The 15217-nt window shown below is 37.9% G+C and overlaps 1 protein-coding gene across 4 annotated transcripts in view; it reads right to left on the reverse strand.

Moving 5' to 3' along the window:
• The window catches only part of USP22 (ubiquitin specific peptidase 22), a 113779-nt gene that overhangs the window by 13161 nt on the left and 85401 nt on the right, over window positions 1–15217 (reverse strand). For all 4 annotated transcript variants that reach the window (XM_076351348.1, XM_076351345.1, XM_076351346.1 and 1 more), the window contains 3 exons: window positions 14739–14908; window positions 7772–7919; window positions 368–473 (listed from right to left, as the gene is read on the reverse strand). In XM_076351348.1, coding sequence (XP_076207463.1) covers window positions 368–473; window positions 7772–7919; window positions 14739–14908 — 424 coding nt within the window. The remainder of the gene's footprint in view (window positions 1–367; window positions 474–7771; window positions 7920–14738; window positions 14909–15217) is intronic.

Below are 15217 nucleotides of genomic sequence, written 5' to 3' on the forward strand. Positions count from 1 at the left end.
GGAAAATACGGTTGCATATCAGAATTTTCTTCAAATGTAGTGGCAATTACATACTTTCAAAACCAAAGAGATCTTGGAAGTCTTTTCCTCATGAACTTGGAAAAGAACAACCTTTTACACACTAGCAAAACGTTTATGTCCATAAGCCTGTGGTACTTTCCAGGTAGCTTTTTTGGTATGTCTTAATATATGACAGTTAACTAGTAATTGATTGCATTTAGCTGATGCTGTATTTAAACAGTTCTTGTCTTGCTGGAATTTTGCTGGTGTTTTATCAATATTCAAGAAAGAAAAGTTTCAGTACACTGTTGCACTGGAGGGTGTACAGCTTCAAATCAGAGTGCAGAATCAGAAGAAAATTACTTACTGGCAGACTTGACAGGTAACATCAGACTGCAGTCCGCCTGTGAAGATTTGGTCTATGATGCAGTTACAGTGGTTGGGGTTGTTGGCCTTCTTCCCATTATCATCACCTGGAGGAATGCAAACACAAACTCAGAAGTCAAAAATCCTCCCCGGGAACAGTGGTTTGTCTTGGACTGTCTCTCCAGTAACTCTTTATAATGCGAATTTATAAACATACTGCTAGTTCACATAGACAACACGGAACCCTGAAAACGTTGTGCATTAAAGAAAAACAAGGAAACGAGAAGTCCTAGCAAAATATAGAATATAATCAGAAGGTGACTAAATGCAGTTAACTCCTGTAGAGGTGAAGCTTTAAGCCATATCAGCTGTCAGCCAACCCCTTTTTCAGGGAATAGCCCTATCTCCCTTTACAGAGATTTGCTTTTTGCAATATCTGGTGTAAAGATCAGTTCCTAAGATGAAGGAGTTGCCAAGGTGGTTCATGAAAAAGACAATTTAAACTTCACTTAGAGGGCCACTGTGCAACATTTATATCTAAACAAATGGCCAGCTCTTTACCACAGAACCACTAATTTCTGCTTAGGCAGAGTATTCAATAGCACATTACTTTCCTAAATGAACACAGAGGAGAAATGTCAGCAGACGCTACTTTTTAATTCTATCCCAGTCAACTTCTGAGAGTGGAGTGAGGGGAGGAGGTTTGTTAAGACCCATTAACCTCCAGCCTGCTGCCTGCATCCTGTCCTTTCAACGTAAACATGTACCTTCCGCTCAAGTTTTCACCAGTGAGAAAATGAAAGATGTCCTTATCTGAAGTGGGAAGATAAGTGCTGTGTCTTCCTCCAGCTTCTTCGGAGACACGGCAATCCTCTAAGTTCCCAAGGGGCACAATGAACGCGTACCCATCTTTTAGGCATTATAAACTGTCATTGCAGTTCTCAGGAGCACAGCAATACATTTTTATGATTTGAGTGCTGAGATTAGGCCAATTCAGCTTTCTTAGACTAACCAGAGCATTAAGTAACCAAAAATTTCTTGGCACAGTTCTCAGCTTTAAAGCATACTCCTTCCATTCCCCATGGGTAAACTAGGAGTGATGCACTTTTGCTTTGATTTCCAAGACTGTACTGCTTATTTCCTTGGGTAGGATAGATGCAATTGGTTTTGCTTTGTAAACAGAGATGCACATACAAACTATTTCACAGCACCAGCTAATTATTTTGTAAAGTACATCTTAAGATGTCTTCCAATCTCCTACAACAGAAACTGCTAAGACAGAATCAAGTTTTGCCAGATTTCCTAGTATCTTTAACTTACTAGGAAGTGTTTCAGTTTCAGAAATTAAATACTAAGATGCTGACTCCTCAAATCAGAGCTATTACTCAAAAATAATTAATTTCTAGTCAAGCATGTCAAAAAAACACCCAAAGAAACTAAAAGCATAGAGCAAAACCCCCACCATTTTCTTGTGTCTAAGGTGCTCTAGCTCGAGTCTTCTTGCAGCAGAAAGGAATGAGATTCCCCCCCCCCCCCCCCAAATGAAGCTTTAGAAGTTTGTTGCAAAATATTATGTAAACTGACAAAGGTTCCACCTGATACTTAAGTGTGGAAAAGCAGACATAGGTGATACCTACTAAGCTGATATGGGCCACTTCAGTTAATTAGATCCTAAATGCCTCAGAAAAGCTCTCACTCAGCTGCTTGCTTTAGAAACTTTTGTTTGAATTGTCAAGAAAAGCGTATTGTCTCCTTAAAATGGCTCTTGAACAAAATGCTCTAAAATTAGATTTCAAATGTACAAGGTTCAAGCTGGGGGTTATCAGACCCAGTCTCAGGCACTTCTTGATGGGAATTCCAGCTAAATCTTACTGAACTTTTTAAGGTCTCAATTATGCTAAGCTAATGAATAGAGCATACCATATAGAGACTGTACAAGACATTCTTCACCTTTAGAAAAAGATCACTTATAAGCTTTAAAGACTACATGGGGATTTTCAAAAAAGAATTTAATGGTTTTTATCCTTGTTTTTAAAACTCCACTTTTTAAAGAAACAACATGCAACTGCCACATCCCTGTAATCTCACCATTTGAAACATTATCTCCCTCTGTTTTGTTTCGAGGGGGCAGAAGCAGAGAAACAGTGGTTAGAGATTTTCACTGGACCACAGGTAACATCCCTGTTGGACACCTTTAAGACACAGCCATTTCCGCCTACGGGAGAGAACGAACACTCCCTTTTCAATTATACAAGTCAGTTAGGATCAGTGATGAGAGGGTCTCAAAAGAATATCCTGTGAGCTCGTTCCCAGCAAAACAGAAGGGCATTACCCACTCAACATTACTTCCCATGACATTTGGTTGGAGAGGAGGAAAAAAAAAGTAAGATTACCACCTACTCACACTTGTCAATATGTAACAGATGCTGAGAGGAGGTATATTATGCAGCTGAGAACTAGAAGCTGCTAGATTGTTGTGCTCAAGTTAAGGTTCCCTTCAACATTTGTGTCTTACAAAGTAGGTTTTAGTTTCATACATTTCTGGTTTTAAAGCTGGTCATAATTCCTACTAGGGAAATCAGCAGCTTCTTGTAAGAGATCGGTCAGCACAAGACTAAAATGAAAACTTGAAAATAGATCAATGTATACGCTATAGGAGAATGGCAGAAAATTGAGTTTAAAAGTTTGGATTAAAATCAAATGCAACTCTTTAAAAAAACCAAACAGAACTTACTACTGCGTCTGTGCAATAACTAAGTATATTAACTTGTGTTCAAATATATACGCATCTAATATACTACTAAAGGTAAATCATATGTAACAACTCTAAGAACAGCTACAGATTACTTTTTAACATTGCTTTTGTTTCTGAAATAAAAATAAAAAAGTTTTGCCTCCAACTTCCATTATGTATTTTAAATGAGAAAAAGGAATTAAAAAATTGCCAGATTTTAAAAGGGGCATTTATCAAAACAAGACATTAATGTAAACTTTTCTGCTTTACTTTGGCCTGCAGTGTTCTGAACATGTGCTTGTTATTCTTCATGGCAAAGCAGTACACACATAAATTTATGTGGATCATAGCAGATGACACGTTTCACAAGCATATGCTTTATCAGTTCCTAAGAATATCATGCAGAATTCACAGAGCAGGGTAGTGTTTTACTCCCAAATCTCAGCACAACATTCTTTTTCTGTCATGATACCTAGCACCAGGCTTCAGATTTGCTTTGTAGCAGTCCTTGTTAAAGATGCATGCAAAATGCTTCATGAAAACCAGATAAATGAGGAATAATCAGCTTTAAAGTACTATTCTTTTTTTGTTAGACAATTGAGTAACACTAGCTGAATAAAGTTTGGGATAAAAATATAGGATTACTTCAATTTTTTTATCTTGCTTTTTGAACTTTTGTGTACAAATGCCCATCTCTGCCACTCTCTGCTGCTTGATTGTTGTTGCTCTTGCAATAAGTAAATAATAATAAAAAACAAACAAAAAAACACAGCTAGTGATTTCACTGGGCTGATTATTAACTTTTGAATTGCAGTGTTGCTCCATACAAGAAAATAACAACCCTGGTTTAAGTTTCTCCAAGTTTGAATATGTCTGAGACAAAGTTAGTAAACTACAAAGTGTTTGGACGATTGGAACCTCACTGTCATGGGGGTCTGCAGAATGAACTCTGAATTTCTTCCAGAGCACTGACAATTAAGATGTATCTGTCATGTTGACTAAAAGCTGACCTAATGCTTTACACACTAGGCAGAAATACCCATTGTTTACATTCCTCTAACAAATGAAGAGCCCTGGAACTCCTGAAGGATCCCACATGAAGAGTGGGGTATACTTTGTACTTGTTCTTCATAGAAGCATCTAAGAAAACATGCAAGAAGCAACAGATCAACATCTGATCATTTTCAGCATCTTCTATAATCCAGACATATTCAGAGACTGAAAATCAAAGTTGCCATGCATTTTAAAGATCAAAGGCAATACATGCCGAAGTCCAGGTGAACGGTTAGACTTTAGTACAAAGAAGGTGACCATTACCTACACAGCAAGGCTGTTTATAGCATTACGATGGTGAAGAAACTAATATCTGATGTAGAGTAAGCTCTGAATCTCATTTGGAAGCTTTAGTGGTGAGAAGGACCACAAACGCCAACGTACAATGACACAGCAGAACTCTGAGCACTATGCACCATCAAACCAGCAAGAGAGACCAGAACAGTACAAAATACAGGTACAACTTTAAGTGTCATTTATAGTAGCAACACTGGAAAAAGAATTCAGATTCAAGAAAGCTCTTGCCTTTTTTAGTTGGAGTATGCATTTAAGGACAGACCTTGTGCACACTTTGGGTGAATGGTAGAGAAAGAGGAGTAATTAATAGCTTCGCATTTTTTCCCCCCACCAAAATACTACTTTCCAGTCAGTCCATCTTTCCCCAGCTGTTGGAATGAAAAATAGTGATGCATAGGCATGACACACTAGATTCCTTTTAGTTAGAAACATTTTGTATTAATCTAGCAGCACAGAGGAGCCCTGTTAAGTGTTCAGAATATGCCCTGCACAGATGCCACAGCTCAACACAACAGTGCTAGCACAAGGAGAGCTATCACCCCTGAGACATGATTTACACAGGTGATCATACAGGTATCCTGGGCTTCCAAAACTACAGATGCCACTAAAACAAAGTATATATTCAACCAGCATTAAAAAAACCCCAAACGACTAGCTGGGCCAGCCCATATATGAATCTCAGGGCAGTTAATTTTATGCTTCGTAGGATGCAGTATTACAAAACTTATCTTTAAATGCACATCAAAATCACGTATTTTTCCTAATTTAGGCAATGACAAATATCAATAACGAGCATTCACAGCCTCTTCTAACTTGCATTAGGACACTTTCTAGAAAGCAGAGAAAATGGAATGGAAAAGGGATAAATGACCAATGTCAGCCAAACAAGTATCACTGGATATTTATACAGTTCTTAGCATAAGGAACGCTTTCATTTACTTTGGTGCCTGAAGCCTTGGTAATCATGAATAATGTCCAAAAGCTAGGGCTTTTGGACAAAATTTTCCCCATACTTTATTTTACTTCACTGTGTGTTAATTGTAGAACTTGATTACTATTGACTAGAAGCCTTAAAAGCTTTTTTGATTCAGTAAAATAAATATTTAATATTGGCAGGGGAGGCATTATTTGCTTATTGTAGCTTTAGGACATATTCTCACTATTAGTAATAATATTTTTAGATATGTGTACTTCACATGGGTGTGTGTCTGTGTGCATACATAAGTATGTAAGTGGGAAACTTTCTCATTACATAGCAACTAGTTCATTCCAAAAGTTTTTTATCGTGACTTGAAATTCTGGTTTAGATGAACTGGTTTGGTTCCCACACAACTGCTCAACCACTTCTTTTAAATTACCTTGATGTGGTATAGATTATTTACCGTAGTTTAATAAAAGTCCATTTCTTCAGAAACAGAAGTTTAAAAACCTGGGTGCACAGATGTCAAGGATCTAGCGCTAATGCCTTCCCACTAGTAGGGTTGTAACAGCTTAGCTATGTCCATGCAAGTAGCTCAAACTTAAGAATATCCATTAAATAACTGAATTTCACTCCTTGTATTAAATGTAAATGGTACCTCTGCCACAACCCAAAAAAGCTCAGTATTAAAGGTGCAAAACCCCTAATTCAATTCAAGCTGGCTGAAACCATTATGAAACTCGATACTGATTCAGAAGTCAATGTTTTCAACACATCTGTGATATCCAACCAGTAGTAAAAAAAAAAAAAAAAAAAAAAATATATATACACACATGCACGCGCTCTTTCCAAAGAATGTCTAACAATTTTTTCAAAGTTTTAGGACAGATCACAGTTTCATTTTCATTCAGGCCAGAGAGGCCAAATAGAACCAAGAATAAAGAAACTGTTGAGAAAGCTTGGTTTTGTTGGTAATTGCAGAAGATACATTTGATTCTTCATTTAAAGCCAAACCACACTTTAAAAAAAAAAAAAAAAGTCTTTTCAGATTCTTTCTCAGTTTGAAAAGAGTGCAGGGACCGTTATTGTTGCAAGTTTTTTCTTTACAAATCTGAGAAGAAAATATTCCTCCTTCATGAACTAATCAGGAAGTATAGAAGAAATACGAACATCATTTTATATCAAAAATGATGAAAAAGCTTCAAGATTTGTTAGATCAGTGGTTCAGAAACTTTATAGGAACCATGAAGTATTTCTGTTTGCAGCTGAGTTTATTCAGTGTTAAGAAGTGAGAGGTCAGTATTTGGATAGACTCTATTCCTTACAATATTCCAACACCAGTTTCAGTACGCTCATTGAATTTCAGTTAGTGACTGTCAAATGACAGATACTAATAATTACAGAAGAACTGTTCTATGTACTCCTCTCCTTAGAAATACTCTTTTTGCAGAAGACTCTTTTGGAGGACACCTATTATGAATCTGAACAAGCACATCTGCTACCACGTGAGACTATCTCAAAGATAAAAGCAAAACTTCAAAATGTTTCAAAGAAGCAGCAGCAGCCTTCCCTTTGATAGTCCTCTGATAAGCCAAAAAACTTACCTCTAAGTGCCTCTTCTAAGAAGAGCACTAGAGGAAAGCTGAGTGCTTTAAAGCTTATTTTTAGTGACTAATAGGTTTTTAGTTTGTTTGTTTTGCTAGTATCAACCCTACTATTTTTCCCTTACAAGTATAGTAAAAATTTCTGTGCTTAAGTGAATCAAGCTAGATCAAACATTGGCAGATTGGGAAAGTTTCAGTTCAGATTTAGTTCAGTTAACTAACATGAAATACATAATTTCATATGATATTATCAAATCAATTCGACTTAGATAATTCATCTCTAAAAGCATGTCACTGAATATTTTTACTGTATTGTACAGTTATGTATTTTTATATACAGACTAATAAAAGATACCAAAACCAAATACTGATTTTTCTTATTCACATTTCTGTAAGCAATTGGGCATCATAAATACAGTAGAATAATATTTAAGCAGAACAGCCATAGCCTCCCCTATGTTATTTTCATCAGTCCCATGACACACTGAGTAAGAGTTCTAACTACCTCAAGTATAAATAGAATTAAAATAGCAATTTAAAAAGACAGTGACTCACAATGATGGTTATTCAAATCAATGTACAGGCTTGTCTGCTTCTAACTCTGGGTAATTTTTGACAGTGGGAATGGTTTTATTTATTTATTTATAAATCTTTTCCTTTAAGTCTACCAAACATTTTAAAAGGAATTTGCTAAGATTGCTGTACCGGAAGACACTACGCTTGATTTAAGAAGAGATTGTTCTACCTCCTTTACGATCCAATATTCCTTGTTGATTGAAGACTCAGTACAAGCCTTACCTTTGCAGTGTCTGTGTAGCACATCTAATGCAGCAATGAGGAACTCGTGTGCATCTTGTTGCTCGTACCCTGCTAAATGCCGTGCATGAGTCCATACCAGGTGCAATAACCTATATGGAATGTGAGGAGATCGGTGCCCAGAGTAAAACTGCTCAAAGCAAAGAAAAGGACATGACTGTTAACAAGTTACACAGCCTCAGTGCATTTAATTATTAAAAACTTAAGAGTGCAATTAGTCAAATAAATTTAAAACATTTAATTCTGATGGCCTTAATAATAAAATACAGAGACAGCTTTGTATCATAGACTACTGAGGAAGTGATCTCAGAACTGAGCAGCTCAATTTTCTCCCTTGAAATTCCTTCATTTTGTGATGGATTAGCCTAAAATAAAGAGGGGAGGGGGAACAACACTCAAATTCCTTACTGATACCGCTGGCTTTTATTAAAATAGCCGGGGGGGGGAATTCCTACATTTGCAAGAGATCAGCAATTTTGTTCACAAGTTACATGCCCCCCAAAATCGGGGCAAACACCGAGGATGAGCATATCAGATGCCAACTGCCATCCAGCCCCTGAACCATGCCATGGTAACTTTCTGCATCCAATGGCTGTGCATGATCCTATCTCATGGAAAAATTTACAAGCAGGATAGCAGCCTTATGCCACTATTGGCCTTTTACTGTATAGCTACAGCAGTGCAAGGCTTTAGAAACAACTTTATTCAGCACAGCTGCTTGCAGAGCTGAAGATACCACTTCATTCACCTAGCCGACCAAAGTCGGCTGCCCGCTACCACTCCTGCAGGGTGTCACTGCTGGAGTTCTGGTCCTGGACCAGCTCCTGCATCTGCTTCAGTCAAAATCTGATGAGCTGGCTACCGTAGTGACTGCAATTGCCCCAGGTGATTTTGCCAGAAGCGTATTAGAGTGCACAGACAAATTATTCAGTCAGCAAAACCATGATGTGAAACACCACTGCCGAATGGTGACACACAGCTGGGGAGGTAAATCAACACAGAAGAGGAAGATGGATAACTGCCTACAGAAATGCATGCTTTTTTTTTTTTTTTTTTTTAAATAAAAACCAGCCAGGTCCCATTTAAAAAAAACCAACCAAACAAAAAAATGCCACCACCCCCCCCCCCCCCCAAAGGTCTGTGTTTCCCTGGGTCGAGGTTCAACTCCTTCCTTTACCCTCTCCATTTCCATCCAAGTGCTACTGCTGCAACCGTTCTACTTTCATCTTCCTGGGTCCTCACTTCTGCTGCCAATTCTGGCATCCAGAGTCTCAGACTAAAGCTAACAGTCCCTTCTTGAGCAAGCTGACTTTTGTATCTATTCACGAACCCCTGCACCGTGATACCAGTTCCAAAAGCAAAGCAGAGATGCTTGTGGTGTCCCTGCAGGGAGCCAGAAAAGGCCCAGAAGACTTTATTCACTTGGGGTTCAGGTTGTGTTTAACGGGGTAACATTTTATTTTTAATAAGTGGAAAATTTGTAAGTAATTTTCCCTAACCTTTGGAAAAGGTATTTGCCAGTAAAGGGTGCCTGCAACACCACAACTATGTTTTGTCAAGATTCTATCAAATCAATGGAGGTTTATTTTCAGTTACTTCCCAAACAGAAGACAGTAAGCAGCAAATACACAGAACAAAAATAAGATTTAAAACCCCAGCAGTATATAATTTCTCACTCTCATTGGAAAAGCTGGCTTCCTTCCCCAGCCCTGAGTTTCTCCCTGCCCAGTCTCTGAGCATTTTATATCAGTGCGAGCACAGGCACTGTGCTACAAACCTGCCTAGATAAAACATATTGTATTTTAAGGGACAGGTAGGCAAAAGGTAGTACAATCTTCTCATCTAGTCCTCACATCTGTAGGGTTTTCTGAAGGGTTTTAGTGTATTTCCTTGCAAAGAAATGTCTTTATTGCAAGCTCTGCTCTTTCCAAACAAGAAGATATACCTCTGCAGCCAAATGACACAAAACGCTTCTATAAATAGAAAGATCAATAGTTAACTCTGATGCCAACAAGAACGACACCAAGGGACTGGAGCAGTAGTATGGTAATTGAAATCTGCTGACGCAGCTGCTGCTCAACATAATTCAGGGAACTGCAGCAATAAAACTTCTCTGTTCTGTCACTCCTTACAATTAGTCCCAGAGCTCTCCAGTCATTTTAACCAACAGCACTCTCCATAATTACTCCACTGCAGACACTAGACCTGCCAGCAGATTTTACATTCTCTAGCGCTTCGTTAGGATTAGAAGAATCTAACAAGAAGCTTTATCAAATTATTAGCTATTATCACACAGAAACTAGAAACACACCTAGTAAGAGTACTGTTGAATATATGTGGGGGTGGGGGAAAGCTTCACTATTCTAATAAATAAAAAATGAAACAAAAGAATCTAAGCATACTCAATAGCAGTATTTTAACTGGAATGTATAAAACATCCATCCCATCTCTGTCATTTCCTTGTTGCTGGGAAGACCAGTCTATCACAGCTGTTCCAATCCACAAAAAGGAAAAAAAAGTCCATGTAAAGTCTTATTCAATCACTATTACACAAACCTTTTCATTAAAGTATGCAAATATAAACAATGATGTATTTGCAAGTCATCTTTAAAACACTTCAATGGCACAATTCTTCCAAACATAATTCAAAACAATTTCTGTTTAAATTTGTTTTCAATTCAGCAGTATCAGTTGTTTATATTGGAGAGAACTAGTTCAAGCAGTTTGAAAATGCTTGGTAATGCACTGTTTAATTGCTGTTCCAGGGAAGGGAAGAAAAAAAAAAAAAAAGAAAAAGAAACCAAACCAGGATTCAAAGCCTCCATTCTTACACGCAACCTCAGTAACATTAACTTTCTTTTTTTGCACTTGAACATTTGCTCTTAGATTCTAAAAGGAAGACTCTATAGGTGATTTAGAGGATTCTAGGCTTTGTATTTTGCATTACTGTTACCAAAAATATACAGATAACAGAGTCAGGTTTAAAAGAAACAAAACACCACCACACACATCTGTACTTCTTTCTCCTCCTGCCAAACACACATGCATGGAAGTTTCCCAATTACATGAACAGATACATTTGCTCTATCCTGCATATAGATCAACTAAACAGTCTCCAAGCTTTGTAATCAAGAATTTATAGGCATAAATCCTGTCCCAGGCTCCAGTCCAACTTCAGAAGGTAAAACCCCCTCTTAGAAATTGGTTCTCAATTAAGACTTTAAGCGTACTGAAAGTTTACAACGGATAAAGGGAGCGGGTAATACATGCGTCTTTCAGAATAAAAGAACACCTACTGGAGGTTTCCCAGCAAAGAGCAATGGTTCAAGGAGTCAGAAAAAACATATTGCTTGCACACACTCTGTACGTTCTATACTTATTTCAGAGAAAAGATTTTACTAAATTGGCACAAACTCTGTATTTTCCATTACAAAATGCAAGGCCTCCATCTATGGAAAGAGCCTTAACTACTTTTCTCCCTCGTACCTTTGTTGTAACTTATTTTATACATAAGCCATTTCAACAGTGTACCATCTTAAGGTATCAAAGCCATAAATCATCCCATTCTTTTTCCTTTTTGTCCACACTTCTCAACTCTCCACGTAGTTGTGCTGTGCACTTTGATAGGCTCATGAGGATGAGTAATGATGGGAATAAAGGCGGCTTTGTTCTTTACATCTCTGAGTGGATGCACTGCATTCTGCTATATTCCCAGGTATTCTTGCTATTCCAGTCACAGAGTACACTGAGATACAGATCCGCTAATCCTACCATCCTGATTGGTCATTCTGTAAAGGATTTAGATAAACCTTAGGGTGGGGACCATCTTGAAATTAATTTTCATTGGCGAAGACTAAAACACAAATACCAGTAGGTAAAAAGTAGTGCACAAACCCTTTCAGCCAAAAGGCTCAATGAACGGGTTCTGTGTGTTCTATCTTCCCTCCATCCAGTTTCACCACTATCTGTTATTCCCAAATGCTTTTCATTCCTTTTCTCATGCAGTGTAATTCAAGTCATGATTCTATTGAGAAATAGGTTTCAAGTAGCACAAATGAGAATGTTAATTGATGCAGTCAGATCTTTTTAAAGCAAACAGAGATTCAATGCTTGGCATATTCACAAGAAAAGCTACCAGGAAAAAAACCTCAATGCTAAGAACCATCTGACACTCATTACTCACCATCAACCTACTTGAAGGTGGAAGAACTTTGTAGCTTCCTATTTATCACAGAGAAATCACGCAACCTATATAAACAATCTTAAACAAAAAAAGGGACAAGTGTTTTCTGTTTAAGAAGCAAAACAGCAAAACTTGCTTATTTACGTATAGGAAGTTTCATTTAATGTTCAAAACAGTCTCTCTTTCTCCTGGAGAGCTCTTACTGGCATGCATTCACCAGATCCCCTGGCATTCCACTTGCCTAAGATCACACCTTCAGAAAAGAAGGGTGGAGGGGAGATGAAGTTAACCCTTGCCCTGATCGTTCGTCACTGGGTAAAATGCCTTGGGATAACTACATCAGTTAATCCCAGTGGGAAAGCTACGTAAAAACAAGACAGAACCTGAACCAAAGTTTCCCTGGTAATTCAATTACAAAGGAATTCTTAACCATAGCACTGAAATCTCCACTGGTTAGCTTTCCTTCATTCAGACCTCATCTCTGCAAAGACAGCGTAGGAATCTTCATCATAACCACTGCATGTAGTTGGGACATGAAAGAGAACCAGTCTGCTCCAAAAATGCAAGATTTTGGTTTTAATTCTGAACGTAGAGAAATTAAAACTCACTGGGAAACAGAATTTTACAATGAGTGCTGACAGAGCTATAAACATAACATGGTATTTACTGCTTCCAAGTTAAAATATACTGAGTTGGTTACAGTTTTGCTTGTGGAGGACTAAGCTCTAGTTTTACTTCAAGGTGGTTGAGTCACTTTTTGTTGTCCTCCCACAGCACATAGCTGCAGTATTTCAACGTGAAATAAGGACACTGACTACTGTACTGCTATCTTCACAGTCTGATATCACAGATATGGCTCTTCCCTCATTCATATACCCTCATGTCACAGAACATTAATTATTAGAACTAATGCAAGCGTAGGCATGAATTTTGATGGGGGAAAATGAAGGCTGAGATTCCCAAAGTTGTGTGTGAAATTAAACTTGATTACAACTGAAACTAATGCAAATGCTGTGTTTAAGCCCCATTTTGGCTAACAGCCTGTTCTTTGTTACATGCTTGTACATAGTCCAGCAAAAGGCATCCTCGGCCATCAACAGGGCTCCACATACAAAAATGGAAATAAAAATTATTACCTAGACAGTCTTGATCTTTCCTCCAGCCCTTCAATCTGTAACGCAATACTCATTTCTCCTTTCCCAAGGGATTTTTTAAAAATGCATGTGTGTAAGCAGAATGCGCTGATATTCATTGGAATGAGACTTTACACCACCATTTGATGAAAGGATATCAAGATTATAAAAGTATCTTTTTTTTAAATAAGCGAATAGGTTTCTGTATTAACAGTATACAGAAACTGGTGTTTCTATACCATGACTGATTTTTTTTTTTTATCTAGGCAGAGTGATCTTTCCCCATTTAACTGCACATCTGGTTTCAATAATCCTGCAGCTGCTACCTATTGGTATGCCTGCCTTTTGTTTTTACCTCCTTTCCTTACAGACTCAGGAATAATTGACAAATAAATCAAAAAATAAGAAGTATAACATACAATAATGACTGATAAGCAGCATGAAAAGTTGCAAATTCACATGAGTGCTGAGTATGAGCAGAAAACAACTTTCTACTGGAATGGCTAAGGGGGACTTTACCTTCCACATATGTTTAACTCGCCTGCAATGACTAAAAAGAATAATCTCTGGTGAAAAAGGCACCGAAGTAAAATCAAATTGAAAATCACAAGATAAAGGTAAAGCTATTTTAGGTTGGTCTCAGTTTGAACAAACTTCCACGACAGCATATACACAAAAGACATGCTCTGCGTACAGACATCTCCAGCTATCTTAAATGCTCTGTGACAGCATGTACTATAGCTTTTTTGGGGGGGTTTGGTTGTTTTGGCTTTTTTTACTTACCGAGAAAGCAGACCTATCACTGAGGAAAAGGCATAGGACTAGATTTGCTTGTTTGTTTTTAAAGACTCATCTTAAAACTAGAAGTCCATGTCTAGCCATAGTCCTTACAATTACTGATGTGCAACTAAGATAATAAATAGTCAAAGAGCTTTATTAACTAAGGAAAAGACTGTGCCTGTGTCATACAGCACAGACTAGACCTACAGAGAAAGGCACATTGCAAAGCCAATCACCTGAGTGAGAAAGGGAAAGAAGAGTAGCTCATACATAAAAGGTACAAACTGTATCAACACATTCACTTTTCTACATCCTCCTGGCCATTAATGGGTTTCCACGTAAGAGATGATAGCAAAGATGTTTCTCCCTGTTAGAAAGCACTGAATCGAGATCTTTAAAATATTTATACAGACCTACGTAATCCAGTGCCTTAAACCACAAGGCTATATACTATTGCTTTATTCTTACTCCCATTATCACCCAAAGAGCCTGTGACATATTTTCCAGTTACAACTTGCACCTTTAATTAAAGCACACATTCACCTTTAAGACTAAAGACTCGCAGATCAGTCTCAGAAGAGCAGGCAGCACTGTAATTATTTCCAATACCAGCTTTGCCTAAACAAAGGTGACTTAAGAATAGGATTTAAAAGGCCAATAGTTTCCTTTTCAGCAGTCGGGTATTTTTGACAGTAGGGTCTCACTCAGTCTTTACTGCTCTGTTTTGCCACACCTTGAGGGGAAACATAATTTACATTCCCTTTATATTTGCACATAGAACACAATCCCTTTTGGGGTAAGAAACAGCCAGTGTCTGTGGAAAGGCGATGCTATTGTGGCAAACAGCACTCACCTCCTGAAAAAGCGTAGACATTTCACAGACCAGACATGAGCTGGGGCTTTGCATTTCACATTTGTGCCTGTCGGAGAGGAAGAAATCTCGCAGCAGTGGAGTGTGGGTAAGTGCCTGGACAATACAGTTCATAAAACATGTGTTCCCAAGATTGATTAGCCCTCGTAGACCTAAAAAGACAGAAGGGGAGGGGATGCATAAGCGTTATCAAGTTAACAAAATGGTGTATTTGCATTTTTATATAGTTTTCACAATATTGCCACAGATTTACTATATATGCACAGCTCCAAGTACACAGTTTTCTATTGTTTTAGGTAGGCTATTGGTTTTGATGTACTCAAGGCACAAGCTGACCTACACTAGGATTTGCTTTTTTAAATTCTCAGAAGAAAGGAAACCCGAGAGTACAGCAACACCAATAGCATTATTTTGCAATGGCTGTTTTGCCATACATCACCAAAACATGCCCCCTCCCCAAG

Source organism: Aptenodytes patagonicus, chromosome 13 (assembly GCF_965638725.1).
Source record: "Aptenodytes patagonicus chromosome 13, bAptPat1.pri.cur, whole genome shotgun sequence".
Taxonomy (NCBI): Eukaryota; Metazoa; Chordata; class Aves; order Sphenisciformes; family Spheniscidae; genus Aptenodytes; species Aptenodytes patagonicus.